At 39.1% G+C, this 20,248-nt stretch overlaps 1 protein-coding gene across 1 annotated transcript in view; it reads left to right on the top strand.

Moving 5' to 3' along the window:
* The first annotated feature begins 1,709 nt into the window (after positions 1-1,709).
* Positions 1,710-20,248, top strand: part of GNPTAB (N-acetylglucosamine-1-phosphate transferase subunits alpha and beta) — a 40,275-nt gene continuing 21,736 nt past the window's right edge. The window contains exons 1-7 of the mRNA XM_054386697.1: positions 1,710-1,826; positions 6,915-7,000; positions 9,971-10,090; positions 11,918-11,959; positions 12,923-13,128; positions 13,793-13,857; positions 14,095-14,229. Of these exons, the coding sequence (XP_054242672.1) occupies positions 1,710-1,826; positions 6,915-7,000; positions 9,971-10,090; positions 11,918-11,959; positions 12,923-13,128; positions 13,793-13,857; positions 14,095-14,229 (771 nt within the window). The remainder of the gene's footprint in view (positions 1,827-6,914; positions 7,001-9,970; positions 10,091-11,917; positions 11,960-12,922; positions 13,129-13,792; positions 13,858-14,094; positions 14,230-20,248) is intronic.

Here is a 20,248-nt window from a genome sequence, read left to right on the forward strand (position 1 = left end):
AAGGTGAGTGAAGCAACAGCAAATGTCTGAAGATTATATTCCTCCAGGGTAGTACTTTGGCACATTGGTGAGAACATGTGAAGGAAGAAGTCTGCATGTGTTAGGAGAAAGTGTTGCCTGTGCATAACAGGTGATGGCAATTTACCTAGAGGCTTCTGTGGTCTTGAGACTGGAGGGCTGGACTAATGTGAAGGGCCAAATAAGTATAATCACACTGATAACATGTGATAAGGAGGTGGAACATGGCACTGTATGGTGTGTTCTGAGACTCTGAAGGTAGCCTCTACTGAATTTGCCATTCTGTCCCATGGCCCATGAAGAAAGGAAAAACACTATGACACCAAAAGGGTAAACAGGAGTAGGGCTTGGTGGATTGGGAGAGCTGTGCCAAAGAACCCTTCATTCTTGGACTTCTCTTAAAGAAGTACAGCCAGGTGCAATCCTCTCACACCATAACTGTGTAAATATACTAGGACAAATGTCTGGAAAAATAAGAACACATTACTCAGAAAAATCACTGCAGTGAGTTTTAAGAAAGAAGACCTTTTCCTGGAGGAATAAAGGGTTACAGAGATAGGTGCTACTGTCCTTGGCCTCATGAGGGCATATGATACCACATTATTTTGCTTTGGTAACCAGAAGTGCTTCTGCCTGATGAAACTTTTGACAGTGGCAGTACCAGCAGTGTCCTATGCAGATGACTGGACTTGGCAGAAACCAGACTAATGCAGGTTAAGAATTTACAGTCTGTTACTGACCACTAACTAGTTTATTTTTATCATGTTTTTTCTTCAAGGACTGTTCTTGAAGAACTCCTTCTAGCCTGCTAGTTGCCCGTTCATGAACCTATCCCTGTGCTACATTTCTGTGCCAAAACCAAACATACAAATGCTTAAATGAGACCTGAGTTTGTATCTCTACTGTATCTTTATGATAACCTATAATCTTCCCAATCCCTCTTAACTAGGGAAAGAAAACTGCTTTGCAGCCTGTCTGGGAGTATGACAGGATGGTGCAGCTCTGCTGGCCACAGCTGGAAAAGTATTTACTTGTAGGACATTGCACATGAAAGAGTTTAAATTTTGTTGTACAGGCAGAAGGCAACAAGGGAAAAGTCGCAAGTGCAATCATGACAATTAAATGAAACTGAAGCGATTTTTGCATTCTTGGGTGCATATTATCACAAGCATCCGTTCATTTTGCCCGTGTCTGGGGAAGCGCTGTCAGTGAAGCACTGCAGGTGCACAGAACGTGATCCGCCCGCTGCAAACACAGCACTGGATCTGAATTTCTTCATCCAGATGCTTTCTTTAAAACCTGAAGGGACACTCTGCCACCACCATCAGGTCCATAGCATCGGTACGCCTCGAAACCTTGCACGCTCAACGCCATGAGTACAGAGACAAAGAAGTAAAAGAAACCATATAATCTGAATACTTGTTGCCTTCTGGCGTTGAACCCCTTGGGAAGGCAGAGAATAAGCCGCGGAGAAGCGGGAGACAGCGACGACTGCATCCTGCCTCAGCTCCCCAAGGCGGGAAGTCAAGACAAGACTCATCACGCGCAGGGGCGGTCTGTCCGCTGCCGCCAGGTGGCGCCGCAGCGGCGCCGGAAGCGGGGTGGGGACTGAGGGCGGTGAGACCCGCCCGCCCGGCGGCCCAGGCGCACGGCAGGGCGGTGAGGCGGGCCGGGCCGCGCCGCGCCGGGCCATGCTGCTAAAGCTCCTGCAGCGCCAAACCTATACATGCCTGTCACACAGGTATGGGCCCTGCCTCTGCCTCGGGGGCCTCGTCCTCATGATCGTCTCCGCCCTGCAGTTCGGGGAGGTCAGTACGGCGCCGCGCCGGCGTGGCGTGGCTGCTCGCCCGCCTGCCTTTCCCTCCCCTCTCCCTTCCTTCGGTCAGTCCCGCCTGTGCCGTGCGGAGCAGAGCCGTTTTGGTTCGCGGCTTTTTTCCCTTTCGGGAGCCGGGTAGTTATCACCTCTTGTAAGCAGTGAATTCCTTCAGCAAGCAGCTTGTATGTGCATGCTGGTTATATGTTTATACATGCAGGCATGTTTTTTAACACGTAAGGGAGAAAACGTGCTTTATAGTAGGGGTGACTGCGTTTTGTTCCGAGCTACCATCGCGGCTAAGAAGCGGCAAGAAGCAGCCCGGTATGACGAGCGAGGCTGGCAGTAGGCCTGCCGTGGCCATAAAGGCTGCATCGGTCGTACTCCGTAGAGCAGCTGGGTGGCAGCTCCCTTTCTTCAGGTGGCCTTCCTCGCACTTGCTGGCGCGGCTGGTGCCCAAATTGCGCGCGTCGGGCGAATAACGCCGCTCTCCAGCCGATGCCAGGGGGGACGCAGGCGCTTAGTGCACCCCGGGGGGTTGTTAGGTGGCTTCTAACAGTCTTGGCAGCTCCTGGCAGAAGAGTGCTGAGCAAAATCTGCGTGCTCCAGGAGCTTTGTTTCCTTATCTTGTGCATTTTGTTCCACATCCCTTATCTGGTGAATTATTAGTGCTGTACTTAATTATTCGAGTACTTTGAAGCCGGTACTAGGCGTAATCTTCAAATAGCAACCGGGAGTGACAGAATCTTTTTCTCGTCCATAGTTCAAGGCATTAAATACAGACTCTCAAACGGCCTGCAGCTCAACAGAGGCTGTATTATATTGTCGCTTGCTGCTTTATTACTCACTTTTCCTGCTATTTAGCAAATCATGCAATATAAAATTACTTTCTCTGGTTATGATTTTATACAGATACATACTATGCTTTGAAGCTTCATTTCATGTTCTACTTATTTTGGAAGTAATCTGTGAAATAATCTCGAGAGTGGGAAAATCACCAATCCTGATTCAGTGTAGTGTTTCACAATATATTAAGTATTTAGAGAATTTAAGCATTTTTGTCAGTGTGATGGTTTTAAGACTGTCTTTTTAATTTTTCTTCACAAAGTTCAAGCAGAGAAAGTGAAAGAATGTAAATAAATCACTATTGGGTGTAAGAAAGCAAAATAATGGTTATTCTAAACATGTCCATTGGAGAGATAGAAATGTGTAAGAACTACTACTCAAAACAAGGTTGGGGAGTTGAGGCAATCTGAGTCTCGGTACTCGGCTTGCTCGGCTTCTGTCTGCTGCTTCTTCTTTTCTGATTGAAGATAACATACTGACCTTGACAAGCTAAGTCTTAAGCCTCTCTGCTTCTTGACTCTATGCTTTGGGGAGGCCCCTTGGGGGAAGCAAAGGAGGCTTGGTTGTGCTTTTCTGTTGATTATACATATTTGTAAATGTGAATAGTGTATATTTGTACATGTTCATTGCATTTCATCATCGATTGTAGATTTGCTTGTAAATCCAGCTTTTGTTTGCTTCCAGACTGAGCTAGCCTGGTTATTGTCAGTGCGGGACAGGGATTGCAGCTCTCACACTATTCCACAGTGTAAAAGTATTGCAGTGTTAAAAGCAAAAAGACTGGAATTTCCTGATTCCTAAATTGTGGGTTTGGCTTTTTTTTTCCCCTCCTTCCCTTTATTTTGTGTATCTGTATGTTTTCTTTACATGAAGTATTTCCTTGCTGTCTTGCAGAGTTCACAAGTTCCTGAAACCCTTCAAAGCTATCAGGAAATTAGTTGTGCAGTACACTTGGTTACCTCTTTGTACACAGTTATGAATGTGGATTGGTGTATATACCTCTTGGTGCTGTGAAACTTTGAGTATAGTTTTGCCTTTCTTCAGAACAAGGAGTTAAACCTAACGTTAGGATTTGTTAGAACTTTGAAGGTTTTTAAAAACACTTCTGTAGTCAAATTATGGCTGGTTTTGGTGAGGTTCGGTCTAAATCACTGCTCACTACCATATCTTGGCTTGCTGCTTTCTAGACCCTACTTGGAAAGCTTAGATAGTATTTAGAGAGTGAGCAAAGAACTGGCAGATTCATGTAGGAGTACATTTTCAAAATTGTATGTTAAGAAAAAGAAAAGTGACCAGCAGTGTTTTTTAAAAAAGCAAACAAACAAAACCCCAAAAGCAACCAAAACAAAACCAAACAAAAACACCAACAAAATCCTGTCCTTTGTGGAACAACCATAGCATACAGAACTGCAGAAAACTAAAAAGCCTCTTATTTTCTTGTAGGAGCCTGGTAAGACGTGCTTGTATGCATTATGCTTTTTGCTTCTATGGTTAAGCTTGTGTATTCTGGTAAATGGTGGTAGTTCAAAGATTTAGGAGAGAATGGGCTTGTAACAACAAGAGTGGGAATGAAGAGCTCTTATTCAGTACAGAGTCTACAAGACAGCAAAAAGTAGCATGAACCAATGCATATCAGACGCTGGTATCTGAGCAGCATTTACAGTTCTGTTTTTCTTCTACCCAAGAGACAGCTTTTTTGTCCTCATAGGCAAAAGTAAATCTGCATACAGATTAATGCTAATATCAATAGTAATGGTGGCTTAAAAATGGATGGCTAGAGCAAATAATTTGAGATTGGTAATGATATCCTCACAGCCTCAAACTGAAAAAGAGCTTGATTTCAAGAAAAAAAACTTGAGCTCAGTGAAGTAACAGTGCATCATGCACAATTCAGGAGCATTTCTGCAAAAATATCAAGGGTAGCCACGCCTAACCCGATGCTGTTAACCTAGTTTTAAGATGCACTTTAAGCTTTAGGACAGTTTGGTTGCAAATCCTTTGCTGGCTTTCTGTAGGTCTTTTGGCTTTGTAGGGTTTTATAACTGGAATGTGCCAGAGCCACTGTTATCACCTGTTTGATACACTGTCTCCTAAGAGATGGTGTTACTGCCCATTTAAATTTTTTTTTCTTTTTTTTTAATGTTGTTCCCTTAGTGGTTTTATAATACCAGCATGTAAATTCAAAGCAAAGTGGCCTGCAGGCATTGTTGTAACACAAATAATGAAACAAGAGGAAACGATTGCAGGAAAATAATATATCAGATGGGAAGAGCATCACTTTTTTTCCTAACTGTTTTTAAAGACATCAGTCCTGGGTGCTTTTGGTTATGGTTGCACTAAAGCAAAAAGCAAATGTAATGTTTTTCTGCTGGAGTGCTGTATTATTAATATAATAAATTACATTCTTATTCAAATATTTCTGTCTTAATTGTAGAAGCGGATCAATCTGCGTGTCAATTCATCGTTGTCAGCAGTAGCAAATGTTTCTGTCTTTCAGTTTGTGCTGTATTAAACTAGTGTATTTGGCAGAAGGACTTGCACATAAAAAAATGTGGTAGTGTGTTTTTAATACACTTCCTGACTTTTGATATTTTAAGGGTGAAGATTTTATGCCCACCTGGGAAATCATGTGTCCTTTATACAAAGGGGAGGAACTTGTATAGATGTGATCTTGGTTACGAAGAGGCTGCAGCTGTGGCAGGAGTTGTTTATCACTCAGCCACATGATGTGGCTTCATTACTCTCTAGAAGGCTTTAATTTGCTTTAGTGGGTATGAGGGTAAGAGATGTGCATCTCCTTAAAACAAGGGAGGGAATTAGTCTTTATGGTTTTGAATGCTGTGTTAGAGAAAGGGTGTATTTTATAGTTCATGTAATACAAGAAATAAGCAATAGTAAAATTTTAGATCTAGGAAGAGTGGTGTCAAGTAAGTACTATCCTTTCTTTACAAACACATACTTAGCTGGGTGAAATAAGGCACCATGCCCTCATCTCTAAAGCTGCACAAGATGCTACTATAGCTTTTAATGTTGGACTTTCACTGTAAGACTAACAAAAGCAAATTTGTCTCAGAGCAGGACCTAAATGTTTTAGATGATTTTAATCTCAAATTGCTTATGATTTGCAGTATTTAAACGTATTATGCATTTTTACTATCGAAAAGTCCTCAGTTATTTCTTTCCCATGACATCAAATAGTTTGCTAGTAAAGGAAACATAACTATATGCCTTGGGTTTGCATGTGTGTATATACATTTAAGAATGGAAATGGAATGTGAAGTTGCAGCTATGTATGGGTTGGCTCGTGATTGATCTTCTGTATAGCTAATCTATGAATATGCCTGGGAATGGGGCTGGTTCACAAAATGCATTTAAGTGGGGTGCAGGTTGACCTTTTAGATAAAAAGTTTTGGTGGCTGGCTGAAGTTCTGCCTTCAGGTGTTCTGTTCTGACCATGTATTGTCTTCCAGATAGAGGAACGTCAAGTGCTCTGTGTTTTGAAGGTTCATCTTTTTGTTGGTTTAGCTCGGTGACTTTGCTTATCTTAGGGTGGGGTGAACCTGGTATGAAGCTACAGGAGGATGGCTGAAATGCAGGGGAATGGAAGAGAGGCTGCAGCCTGGAGAAATACTTTGTTGTTAGGTTAGTCAGGCTGGAATGTAAGACATAACTTGTCCCAGGAAAGAGTATTGTGTTTTAAATTTCTGGCCAGGTCGATTTGCATAATTTGATGTTCCTTGGCCTGGCTGTTTATTTTCAAAGCTTATATTTCAGAGGTGTGTTTACTTCAGTATGTCCTGTATGAGAATAGAAAGGAAGATGAGCAACATTATGCAGATTAGGGAGGGAAGAGTGAGGAGGGGTAGGGATTTCTTGCTTGTGTTAAAGTATATTTGGTTTAGGTCTCAATTTTGGGAAAACATTCCTGAATTTTTAAAGGCTAGGAGACATAAAACACAAAATCCTTTTTTTTTTTTTTTTCTTTTGCAGAGCAAAATAGTTTAAACCACCACAAAACCCTAAAGCTAGTTAAAATCAAGTGTGCTCTCAAATTCTGGGTGTGATCACTGTCTCAGTGTAATAGCTTGGTTTCGATTAATGTTTGGTCAGTTATGCATTAATGAAGAGATAAAATTCCTCTGTTTTAAATGTTTAATCATAATCAATTTAATTCAAAATTAGTGTCTAATTTTATAAAGTTATATAATTTTGTGTGGTTTTTTTTCTTTTTTTGCAGGTTGTCTTGGAGTGGAGTAGAGACCAGTATCATGTTATGTTTGATTCATACAGAGACAACGTTGCTGGCAAATCATTTCAGAATCGGTGAGCTTAACCTGTAGTTAACAGTATTGCACATATTACTGTTCAATGAATTTTCAGATTTTTAAATCAAACATCTTAGGTGAAGTAGCATACTATTGAGTAGGAGCTTAATGTGTAGACTCTAAATCTGCAGCTTAGTCATTTTAAAATTGAGAGTTAGTGGTTACTATCCCAGCTTGGAAAATATTTGGTATTTGGAAGCTCTAGTCATGTAACAGAGTTTACATTTTAAACACATTTAATTCATCCAGTCTTTAATGAAACATCAAAATGATGATAACGTTAAAAATAACGGGGGGACATGACATGTTCTCCATGTTAAGACAGGAAAACATAAGTACTGTTCCTATGCGCTTTCAGTATCAACTTTCAGTGTTTTGTAAAGGTATTTTTCATTTACCTTACATTTTCTGTGACATCTTGTGAGGGATGAGATATCACAGATTTAATGGAGAAGTCACAAAGGTAGTAAGGAGAAGCTTTTTAAAGCTGAGTGCGTAGAAGTCACTCACAGCAAGTTGGAAACTGAGTCACGGTCATTCGTTTCAATTGTGTTAACTGCTGCATGACTTTTTCTGGTTTTGTCATTCATATCTGAATAGTCATTAGGTCCATTGTCTCAGGAAGTCAGTTGACTCTTGACTGCTAAGTGGAAGAAGCTACTAAGGAGATACCATTTAACTCTAAAAGTGTTAGTACGCTTGACTGAAAAAAAGAAAACAAAAAAACCCCCAGAACCCAAGAAAAAAGCCTCAAGGCAGATGCTTAATCTGCCTTGAGGTTTTTTGAGTCACAGGACAGTAGAAATTATCAGATCAAGTTGGTCATGCTTTAACTGGTTCGAGATAACACTCTAAAAGTGCATGGCATAGTGTCAGTGAATCCTCTGCACCTCTGTAATCTCATTTCTTACTCCCCTCCCCCATTTGCCAAAAGATGGCAAATGAAAGCATGCTACAGCTCATAAGAATGATTAATGTTGACATGTTTCTGCAGTACTGAAATGAAAGGATGGTAGTTTGTTCCTGTCAATACTAAAATATCTGATTTCGTGATAATTAAGTGCAGTATTTTTATAACGTTTTCAAGTTCATCCAAAACAACCACAAGTATTACTGCTCTGACATAGGTATAGTCAGTTCACATTTCTGCAGTGTGTTTTCTTACTTGGTTTTGGTGATGTAAAACACTCCTTAGCTACTGTTGATTTCTGTGAATTGTGAGCAAAACATCCAGTGTCTGGGGAGGAGCTATTGGCTGCCTGAGCTAAAGTTTAAAGTTTTCCTGATGGGTACTTACTTTTTTGTCATTCACCCATGTGTGTATGAGTCAAAATTGCCTCACACCCTAGAGAGACTTGAGTTGGGACTTTTTTTTTTTCCCCAACATTTTATGTTCTTCAGTCCGGTCAGGGTAAATTAACTCTACACTTTGTTCAGAAGATTAAGGGTTGGGCATTTTTTAAATTGGCTGACATGAGTCAGGTGCTTCCATCTAAAACACTTTTTTCTTAGCTGTAGCATTCAAGGGAGTGTCAATCCATAATTTAGCTCATCACAGCAAATGTAGAAAAGCTGGAAGAGCTCTTGCCATTGAATTTCTGCTCCTTTGGAGGACTTTTTAGTTCAAAACATGCTTTGAATCACACTTGTTAATGAACCAGAAGCTACTGTCCCCTCCTGAGAAAGAAGTGAAATAACTGGTTAGAAGGTAGTTTTATTCAGTAAACTGACTTTGCCAGATGAGGAGAAGGTAGCCTCCTGCAGAGTGTTGCATATCAGAGGTGAGATGGACTTTGAGTGGTGCTGCTAGGGGAAGGCAGCACTGCTTCTTAGAAATTCAAAGTGATCCATTGTTACTCCCTGAATGTCCTAACTCAGTTAGAAACGGTGATAAACTGACTACAAAATGTTCCAGTCTGTTTTGCTGTGGCCAGCTACTGACTACCCCTTCCAAATTTTGTGCTTAAGGTATTGAGTCTCATCTAGTAGAAAATGAAGCTGGGGGAAATTGTCTGCCTGTTATACTGTGTAGTAGAAGGTGGAGGAGGCAGTTGCCTTGTAGGCTCTGTCTGTTTTTGAATGCTTTGTGAAGGATGCAATGGGTGGAGGTAGACCATCTTTCCTTAGAAATCACATTTTGTTGATCCTATGGATTTTAGCCTTGGAGAAGTGCTCTAGTTTGCTGGACATCTATAGTTTAGGAAGGTATTGAACAGTTTGACACTGGAACTTCTGAAAATAATAGTTGGGGCATCTTCCTGCTGTCTGGTGCTGAGGTTCACCTATGGCAGCAGCCTGGAGTGTCTGCTGAATAAAACCTGTAGGCCTCAGAAATTATTGTAAACAAGTAGAAAAGAGGGTACACAAACTCCTTTCTTCTTTCTGCTTTAGGCATGCTAGGAAATCTGTAACTGTCCAGAAACACATCCAGTGTATTGAATTGTGTCAAGAATGAATTTCACTGCTGTGTCTGGCATCTGAATTCATGTACCCTACTTATGTTGTTTTTGTTTATTGAATGCCTTGTTATTAACATGTAAGAGGCATGGTCCTGCTGAGATCTTACTGGCTCTGTGCAATTAAATAACAGCAAATATGGTTTAATGTGGGTGGTGAATTAGGGATGTGCCTGGGTGCTGGTGCTGATTTGAGAATTATATTAGGGGTACATAGGAGTTGGGTTATAGGCTCATGTCTGGAATTTAGAGCATGAAGTTCAGACTTCGTTTAGTTACTGAACTGTTAAAGCCACTTTGCATGCTTTATGGTTTTGTGTCTGTGCTGTTTTGTCAAAGGCATGTGTATAATTAAGAGATGATATATATAGCTAAAGGGAAGCTTTTTGCTTTGTCTTGTTTGCAGCCCAGACACCAAGTATTTCTGTTGTTAGGTAGAAATTGCTATTGTAGGGTGCCACAAACACTTTTAATATTTTACATCTCATGTAGCTTTCATTTGGATTATGCAGGCTTTGTTTACCTATGCCAATTGATGTGGTATACACCTGGGTGAATGGCACAGATGTTGAACTGATCAAAGAATTGCAACAGGTCAGAGAACAGATGGAGGAAGAACAGAAAATAATGAGGTAATAATCTTTTGTATATTTTTCCCTTTAAGTGACAGCAGCAATCTAATGCAGTACTAGCCTTCTTTATTTTTCTCCTGTGTTGCTTGACATGAAAATTGAAAGCACATTTCCTCACTTCATTTGTTTATTCTCAAAGCCTTGTTTCAGTTCCACATTTAGCCATGAAGTACTGTCTAATAAAAAAAAACTATTTAAGGTACAAAGCATAGTAATTTAATTAAGGCTCTTGTGTCTTGAATTCATAAAATGCCATGCAGAGATGTTTTGTATGTCATTTTGTATCGATTTCTATAACTCCGCTTGTAAATGATAATAGAACTGTATCTCAAACACATAACCTCTTGTCATTCCTTATTTCCTTCTCACCCTTCCCTCTTTTTATAGTGGGCTTAATAAATCTTAAGCATATGCTTCTTAAAGGCTTTTTTAAAGTTAGATTTGTAGTCCCCCAATCACTGAAACTGAGGAGGAGGAAAATAATTTATTCATATATAAAGATAGGAGTCAACCTTCTAATTGAGGAGAGAAAGATATGTATTGCTGCCTTTGGTGTTACAGATTGTGCTGCAAAATCACTGATCTAAGGCTTCAAACACAGGTTGCTACAGATACCTGGATTGTGCCTTGTAACCATTGATTTAGGTCTTAAAAAGCATCTCTGCATTTGCGTAATCTGTTTTGGCATGAAAATATGCTAAATGGAAGACATTTATAAGCGGGGAGATTGGTCTGATTTTGGTATGATATTACTTGCAATTTAGGTACCACTGACAATGTAATCACAAGTGAAATTCTGAATTTTGTTTTGCTACATAAGCAATGAAAGTGTTAATGCAAATTTAAAAATATATTAAAAATTGACGTGGTCTCATCTCTGAAAAGCTTTCAGATTTATACTGATTGTTCCCTAGCAGGTCATACAGCAAATGTTTGTTAGTGATTTTAGCTTTGTCATTGCTCATACTCAGATTCCCATTTTACAAGGGGAAAACCAGATGTTGATATTTTTTCCAGAACACTGATTTGGAAAGTTGATGTCAAGCTTATGAGTAAGACTTATGTCCATGCCACACTTATGATCTACAGGGACTTGTGGTTTTCTCCTTGTAGATGACTTTTTTTGATGTACTTGGAAATCAGTTAGCATTGTTACAAAGAGATGGTTCACATGTCATCAAGATAACTAGAGAAGACATAGGCAACAATGCTGTAATCTCTGCTAATGAGTGTATATTTTGTATTGTGTAGCAAAACATAGAAAGCTGTAACTTTTGATATGCCTGAATTGAGCTAGCCATGGTCCAGGTGCTTTATTCTCCAGTGGGAGACAGTAGCTTTATGGATGGTGATTCTCTTTTGTTGGTGTGTGTAGGAGGCTGCCCTTCTCTGAAACTACCATGATTATTATTTAGCATCAGGCCTGCATTACCTTTACATTAATCCTCATTAGCTTCTATGTGCATGTGGCAAATGCGTGATAGACCTTATCAGAATATGTATGTTAGGTAAAACAATCAAGTCAGCCTAGTTACAGGTCGCTTCATCCTGTTTTTTAACGTTTTTCATATCAAAATTAGTTTCATTAGGTAATCTAGTAATACCTGAAAATCATGATAGCAAGAAGAGTCCTGCTGCTACAGCTGTCATCATAACCAAGAATTTTTGAACTGTGCTGCATGAGGGTGATAGGTACATGTGTAAGCTTGTGCTGGTTATTGGTGCTTTCACAACATGTCCCTGACTCAGTTATCCATCTGAAATTCAATTAAATTCCTTACTGTCAACTCAGTGTTATTGAATGTAGTTGTTTTACATTTGTAATAGGGAAATCCTTGGAAAGAATGCAACAGAACCCACAAAGAAAAGGTGAGTTTTTGTGAGTTTGTGCATAAATTAGAATAAATACTGTCCTGCTTACTCTTGTCTGAAAGCAGACTCAGCTGACTGGAGAGGTTGTTTTGTTTTCCATAGCCTGTGTGTACTTTAATTCTATGTCACTTGAAGAGAAGTTTACAGTGTGATAATATATATGTTGAATGTAAGTGATGTTATCACATAATACAGTCTCAAGTTGTGCCAGGGGTGGTATAGTCTAGATATTAGGAAGAAGTTCTTCACAGAGAGTGTGATTGCCCATTGGAATGGGCTGCCCAGGGAGGTGGTGGAGTCACCATTGCTGGAGACGTTCAAGAGAAGACTGGATGAGGCACTTAGTGCCATGCTCTAGTTGATTGCTTAGGGCTAGGTGATCGGTTGGACTGGATGATCTTGGAGGTCTCTTCCAACCTGGTTGATTCTATGATTCTAAATAAATGAGCTTCTTAAAATGTGACAGTTTCACTCCAGAAAGCATATACTTGTCACTGGTTAGGCATAGTTCGTGTTCTGAATGTGAATTTTTAATGTGTATGCGTATTCAATGCATAATTCAAAAGCAGCAAAATTTTTTTCAATGTTCCTTTCACCTACCATTTTAATGCATGACATTGCAAGTAATTGTCTGAGGAGGGTTCAAGCCTCTTGTGGTTGTGCTGCCAGGAAGGGACACAGCCTCATCTGTCCCATTCTACATTTGACTTGGTTGCTTTGCTGTTTAGAGACCTTCATGTAAGGTCTTGTCTGTGGGCAAACTATGGGAGCAAAATAATGTGTAACAGGTACTCGCTTTCTGCAGCAAAAGAAGTATGCTCTTAGTAGTTCCCCCCCTGCCCAACAGATGTTAGAAATAATTGATCAGGTTTTGCAGAAACATCTCTCATCGCGTGTAACACTGATTTTTGTTTTAAGTTTTCTACTAGTGTTAAATATATCTTTGGTATTTTGCTGTAGTGAGAAGCAACTGGAGTGTTTGCTGACACACTGCATCAAAGTGCCAATGCTTGTCCTGGATCCTGCACTGCCGGCAAATGCCACACTGAAAGACCTGCTGTCTATTCATCCTGCTTTGCAAGCTGCTAACAATATGTTCTTTGTAGCAAAACCAAAAAATCCTTCTACCAATGTGACAGTAATTGTTTTTGATAGCCCTAAGGATGGTAAGAACCTACTTGTCAGATTCCAGGCGGTTTTCTGGAGGAAGCTTTTTAGTAAGCTTCTCTGAATGATGGTGGGGTTCTTTTCCTCCAGTACTGACTCTGACACTAATTGTCTGTTTGACTTTATCAAATGATTCAGCATCTTGGCCCTCAGTCTCTTTCTCTGAATGATGATATTAATGATACTGTTTGCTTATCTCCCAGACAACTGATTACAGATGATTAGAGTTGCATGTTTTAAAAGACTATTGCAAAACAGGTTTGTTATCTGTGTTGCACTGATAATCTCAGAAGACTGGAGGTTAGACTGGGGAAGATTAGTTCTAGAAATCCTCTTTTAATTGCTGTGAAGTCTAGTTTGAATATTGTGCAGTAAACTCTGCTCTTGCTCAAAGGACTGCATAACTTGAAACAATTACCCTTGCGTTCAACCTGCCTAAGTAGGATCTTAGCTTACTTTGTTTAACATATACTGCCCCCCCAGTACCACCTACTAGCCCAACCATTTGTGTTTATTTTACCATTGAGCATGATTTGCCACTTATGAAGACAACTCTTCACACCAGAAATACCCAAATATTTTTAATTTGCAAAGCGTATCTTAGTTGATAGAATATACAATGAAATGACCTGCAGTTCTTGATTTGCATTTTATGTTTTGTAGCTGATGCTGCCCATTCTGGAATGTTAAAAGACAACAGCAAGCAGATAGTATGGAGAGGTTACTTGGTATGTATTTTTAAAATCCATTGGTTAGCTTTTGTATATGTTAAACTTTTTGTACATTTCTGTGCTACTCTTTCCATAATTCTCTTGTAGTAGGAAATGAAAGCTTTTAAAATAACCCTTAATTCAGTTTCAAAGTTTGGGTTAAGTGAGAAAATTTATGATATTAAACCAGTCACCTGGTGAAGGAGTGACAGATAAATAAAAATGTTGTCTATACGCTGTTCTCTTTGTTTTTAGACTACAGACAAAGAAGTTCCAGGTCTAGTATTAATGCAAGACTTGGCCTTCCTTAGTGGATTTCCAGCTACGTTCAAAGAAACAAATCAGCTACGAACAAAACTACCAGAGAGCCTAACCTCTAAAGTAAAACTGGTAAGGATCTGAAGGGAAGGGTGACTTTGCTGTATTGTTTGGTTTTTTTTTTTTTTAATGATTCATAGGAGATCTCGCTCACCTAGGTGAGTTAGTGTTTCTTACTTTTTACTGTATCTGTTTTCTTGAGTTGTGAAGAGTAGCAAATAGTGACTAAAACAGTTGCTTTCAAAAGGCCAATTACGCATTCTGTCACTGCAAGTTATTAGGCATGAGATTTGCCAGTCTGCAACTAATTAAAAAGTATCAGCCCTACAAGTTTTTCAGCCATTTGCTATAAGCTGTTGTCTTGCTGAAGTATGCTGTATCACTGGTTTGTTTAATGTAACAGATTTTTTTTATGTAACTTCTTAGCTTTTTTCCTCCATTTTTGCTTTTAGAAGAATTATTTTAATAGTATTGCTTCACAGCTGAATGCTCTGTTTCTCTTTGCTGAGTATTTCCTACAGTCTTGAGCAAGTTGTACTTCCACTTACACACCTGCAAGGCAATGCTAAATCACAACTTTGTGACTGTGCCACCATTAACATTCATGCCTTCCACTCTCCCCTGTCATTTGGACACCTTTTCTACTGACAGCCATGTTTAACAGATAGGTGAAAGTTTGAAAACTTTGTGAAAATCATTGGTTTATGTTTTGGAATGAAATGTGGTTGGTGGTGTGAAAGGGGCTGAGGCCAGGGAGTTTGTGAAGGAGAAGTTGGCAGGAAAAAAGGGATGTCAGTCCATTGGTGATCTGTTTTTCGTGGTCTGATGCCCACCTCTAGGATGTGCCAATCCATTTTACAACTGGTTTTTGGTGCATGAGTGAGTGTGTCTTACTTTCCTTTTTTGTTTTGTTTAGCAAGCTGTGTGAACAAACCATGTGTTTTTCTATTGCAGAAATGGTATTGGGTAATCCTTTTCATGTGCTGGTCACACACCAACTTAATGCAAGCTGAGTATCTTTCTTGTCTCAGCTTGTATTAGCAGGCTTAGAGTGTTGTTAATGGTAGAAACCTTCCAAGTAAACACATTTGTACCTTTCTTCCAACAGGCTTTTAAACAGCATAATAGAGAGAGCTCTTAAACAGTTATTTAAGCTTAAATAGCTCTTTGCTCTTGCTTACATCTCTAGTGTATTCATAGAGTGGCTATGGCTTTTCCTAGACATTGTTTTACTAAGTTAATCAGGCAGTGCTTAATCCACAGCATTGTCTCTCCATTCCTCTTATCCTTCTGACAGCCCTTCCTTGCCATGTCCATTGTGGACTTGGCTCCTTTCAATACAATTGACTGGAATTTTGTACAACATTTTGAATGTGGCATCAGCAGAACTCTTGACGCAGTGAAAAACACATAGTAGATAACTATCCCAGGGCTGGCAGAACATCAGAGGTTCAATGTGTGCTAGACTGTACTCATTACAAACAGTGCTGCTACTTTTTGTGTAACCTCTCTTGTATCCTTCCTGTGCTGTGTGGTGCGGTTCATAAAAAATTTCTCTTGCTATTGAGACTTGGTGGCTTGTTTGAGTGAGTGATGGCAGGTGTGCTCTGGTGTGGCCAAGGCATCCATCCTTTTCTGCCTTATTGGTTAAATAGCAGTAGATATACATATGGTAAATCTGCTGGTCTCTGCTTATTTTATATACTATGGGATTTTTTTAAAATACATTTAATGAAATGGTGTGGCTATTATTGAGAAATGAGATTATTGTTCAGCAGGAGATGGTACTTCACTTTTGTGAGGTTTTTCGCTTCAGATTTGCACAAAGAACATTCTTAGTTAATCTTCCTGGCTTTGAGCAATTCTTTGAGTGCACGTTCATCCATTTGAGTTTGAAGCTTTTCTGCGTCCTCACTACAGTTTAATTTACAGATTCCTGGTAATTTGTACACATTTGAGTTATCGGAGCTGAAGAGCTCAAAACACCTGTGACTTTACTACTAACTCTTTTAATTTGTTAAACTTACCCTTTAGCATTTAAGAAATTTGTTCCTTTTTTGTTTTTCCCTGTTTAAATTTTAAATCAGTTAGCTAATGGTTTCTTGACTTAAGATTATTTTCTAGGAGCGGATCTTCTGAAACATTCTCATTAATTAACAAATTGTTATCTGAAATAATATTGTCTCTATCAGTTCTAAGATTATTCGGTGGAAAAGAAATCTGTCTGCTTCCACCTCTGGGAATAAACTGGAGAAACATCCTGGCCGATATTTGTTCTCTGGTTGAACATCATAGATAAAATTTTGCCTTTCATAGTAACATAGTTCTGAGGAACATTTCCCCCTCAAATAATATTTGGAATTTCATTCTCTGTCCCTTAGTCTCTAAGAGAATGTTGTTTTATGCTCTTTTTTTGCAAAATATTAAGTCAATTATTTTATTATAGTACACTATACTTCTTTTGGTATAAGAATATCTGTTGTAGTTTTGTGTGGTTTTGGTTTTTTCCTTGTTCTTCAGGTACTTTATTAGTTGTGGTTATTTCTCTAATTGCATTATCTACTATTCAAGTCAGGGTTGATGATTTTTGTCATTAATGCTCTTGGATTTTTGCTTTCTGTGCTGTGAATTTCATAGTTCCCTCCAGGAATTCTGCTGTAAATGGGTCAAGCACAGACCTTGTTCTTAGACAGGCTTGTGTCTGCTCTGCTAAAATAGAGATCTTCCATCTGTCACAGGCACCTTGGAAGAAGGAAATACCTATATTTCTTCTAATTGATTTTGAACCATCTGCTGGGTTTTTTTATTATCTTTTGATTTTAAGAATTGTGGAGCACTTTTGTCTGAACCTTAAGGGTTTTTTTCATTGCAGTAATTTATTTATTTATTTTAAAATTTATTAGATTATTATTTTTGGAAAAGAATATGATTCTATGATCTTTTTTCCATTCCAGTAGGCTCTCTTAGAAGAATTAGTCCTACAGAAAATATGACAGATGGATTATTTCTATTTCAGTTCTACTTGATTTTTCTTTACCCTAACTTGACTGTTTCCTCCTTCTTGTCATCAGTCATGTACCCAGTTAATCACAAATCTTCCTGTTTCTTTTGGTTCTGTTTTCTGTGGTGTGTTCTTACCTTTGTTTAAACATTAAAATTGTGATCTGCTCATTATCTGTGCCTAAGAGATCTCCTCTGCAACTTGATTAGGCATATATATGTGCAAACAGTTTTTCTCAGGTATCTACAGTATTCTGCAGTTTCTCTAACCACTGGTAATTGCTGTCTGTTTCTTTTCCTGGTGGTGGATACTTTAGAAGTTAAATTGGGATTGCTGTACTCTGTGTGGTCATAGCATCAGATTGTTCTCTGACCAGTTCTCTGTTCTTGGTAGCAGCAATTTGTGGTATACCTGCAGTGGCATATGTAAGAAATGTTTTATTTGCAAGGATAAAAGAATTTAGATACAATGTGTGGATAGGGTTGCTTCTGTAGAAGCCTTTATTAAGATCCTATCTTAGAATCAGTTCTTCATTCAGTAGATGTTATAGGTAGGCAGTTACGGTAGACAAAACCAAGTGTGGTTTTCTCCTTACCAAAGAGAGATACTATGTTAATGCTACAGTTAAATAGAAGAAAGATTGTTTTGTTGTTTTTTTTTTTTTTTTAACAGCCTTCTCTGGGATTTGCAGCAATTCATCTGCTTTTAATCGCTTCTGGAATTTAAAGTCTGTGAAGTGGTGTGAGTTTTCACAGTGGAGAGGAGGAAAATTACACCTGAATTTAGGCTAGATATGTGTCCCATAGCAGCCTCCTGATGCTTAATGGGTTTCTACATGGATGTTTCTTAGTGCTGTGTGGAAATGAAGGAATAATAATAGAGAATTTAAATGATGCTGCTATTAGAAGGGAAGAAAGGTGAAAAAAGGGAGGAGTGTAGCTGTTAGCGTGTTTGTGTTCAATGTTGTGCTGCTTTTAATTGAATTGCTTCGGTTTGTTTCATTGAAATCACTTCTGAGTCCAAAGTTATTTGGAATCTGGGCCAGGTGTTTCTTGTTCTAAAAGTTTAAAAATCTCTGAGAAAAGCAGCTGAGAGAGGGGGTTAAATTGTGAAGATTTAACATATAATGAATTGTGTCGGTGTGAGCTGAAATTCCCCTCCCCCACCGACAATAACCAGGCTAGCTCAGTCTGGAAGCAAATGAAAAGCTGTATTTACAAGCAGAGTCTAAAATCTACAATGAAATGCAATGAATATGTACAAATATACAAAATTCACGACATTCACAAATATATACAATCAACAGAAAAAGCACAACCGATCTCCCTGTGCTTCCCCCCAAGGGGACCCTCCCAAAGGGGCCTCTCTCTCCCAGGAGCTTCCCCCCAGACCCCCCTGGACAGAGAAGCAGAGTTTAGTTAGAGCAGAAAGTTGTTAACTTAGCTGCCAAGGTCAGGGTGTGTTATCTTCAGCCAGAAGAGAAGAAGAAACAGCAGCCAGACAGCCCAGCAACTGCCCCCACTGCCGAACGCAGAATGTGCCAAATGCCTACTTTGTTTTGGGTAATAGTTCTTAAACATTTCTGTCTATCCAATGGAAGTGTTTAGAACAATCGTTATTTTGCTTTCTTACACCCAATAGTGACTTATTTACATTCTTTCACTTTCTCTGTTTTGAACTTTGCAAGGAAAAATTAAAAAGACAGTTTCAAACCATCACATGAATCTATTTCCAAGTTAAATTATCTATGTGATCAATAATTTGGAAGTCTATTTCAATATGGAGGGTAAGCAGCAGTGTGTCTGTTGATCAGATCTATTGTTTTAAGTTGTATGTGTTATGGTTGGTGTGGCTGAAAATGACATTTGATTTTTACAGGCTTTCTTAATTATGCATTAGTAAGCCACTAGATGGAGGTGTTGCTCTGCTTGTGCAGCTGTGTGGTGCTATGCCCCATGTTTGTGGTTTTTTGGGTTTTTTTTAGGGCTACAAAAATGTTACATTGCACCTATGCATGAACAACTGATATTTTAGATTTTTTTTTTCACTTTTCCCTTCTTACCTGTATTTCTGAAGAAAACTAGTCATTCTAAAAGGACATGATTTTGATTTAGAAGGTAGGTAGTGATGTAAAGACAAGTGAAGGACTGAAAGGGCAAGGGGATTTGATTTGTTTGACTTTGTTTTTTGAGGCTATCATACTGACTGTTTTTCACTGAAATAGTATACAGTAGTGAAAATTTTTGGAGACTGGTGACTTTCCCACAAGATTTAATATCCTGATTGCTTCAGGGGAAACTGAGGGCTTATAGAGCTCCTTTCTTTACAAAATATTTTTCCCTCTTTAATATGTATGAGCCACATAGATACACATATATGGACAAGTTATGTTGTAAACTAAGGGCTGTAATGCGTTATTTAATGACCTCATCTTCCTAATGGAAGAAAATCCACATAGGAACCTGTAGGCCCAGTGATGCTGAGTGTTTATTGTCCTCACAGTCTTCAGGGTGGGAGGGTCTGGGATTCTCAGTGATGCTCTTGTCAGTGTTGATGGAGCACAGAGATGGCTTCAGGAGTTGGTGCTGAATGTTAGCACAGATGTAACAAGTAAGCTTTGCAGGAAAAAAAGAAACAAGCCATTGCATTGTTTTTGACTCTGAGATGACCCTCCTACTATGGTACCTTACAAAGGGAATTTGTTAAATTTGTAAAGACAATAGTATGTCATATTTGTAAAGCTTTTTGTAACTCTTTAATATGATGCATGCCTCCCCTTTTCCTTGCTATGTGGGCATATGAGTTTTCCTAAGAGCCATGCCAGAATGAAATAAAGAGCATACTTTCCTTAACAATCAGCTTTGGCTGCTAATGTAATATAAAGATTGGTTAAGAATCCAACTTCCACCTCAGAAAAAACATTTACGCTTTCAGCCTCTTACCTTGAGAACGTGGAAATGAAAGTTTCTTTTTGCTTGGAGTGGCTTAGCCCATCCAGCCTGCCTTTGTAGTCTAGTATGTCTAAGCATTGCCAAACATGTTGAGTCCAAAGGACAACCTGCATTTAAAGTTAGCTGGTGGGGAGAATGC

Source organism: Indicator indicator, chromosome 14, assembly GCF_027791375.1.
Source record: "Indicator indicator isolate 239-I01 chromosome 14, UM_Iind_1.1, whole genome shotgun sequence".
Taxonomy (NCBI): domain Eukaryota; kingdom Metazoa; phylum Chordata; class Aves; order Piciformes; family Indicatoridae; genus Indicator; species Indicator indicator.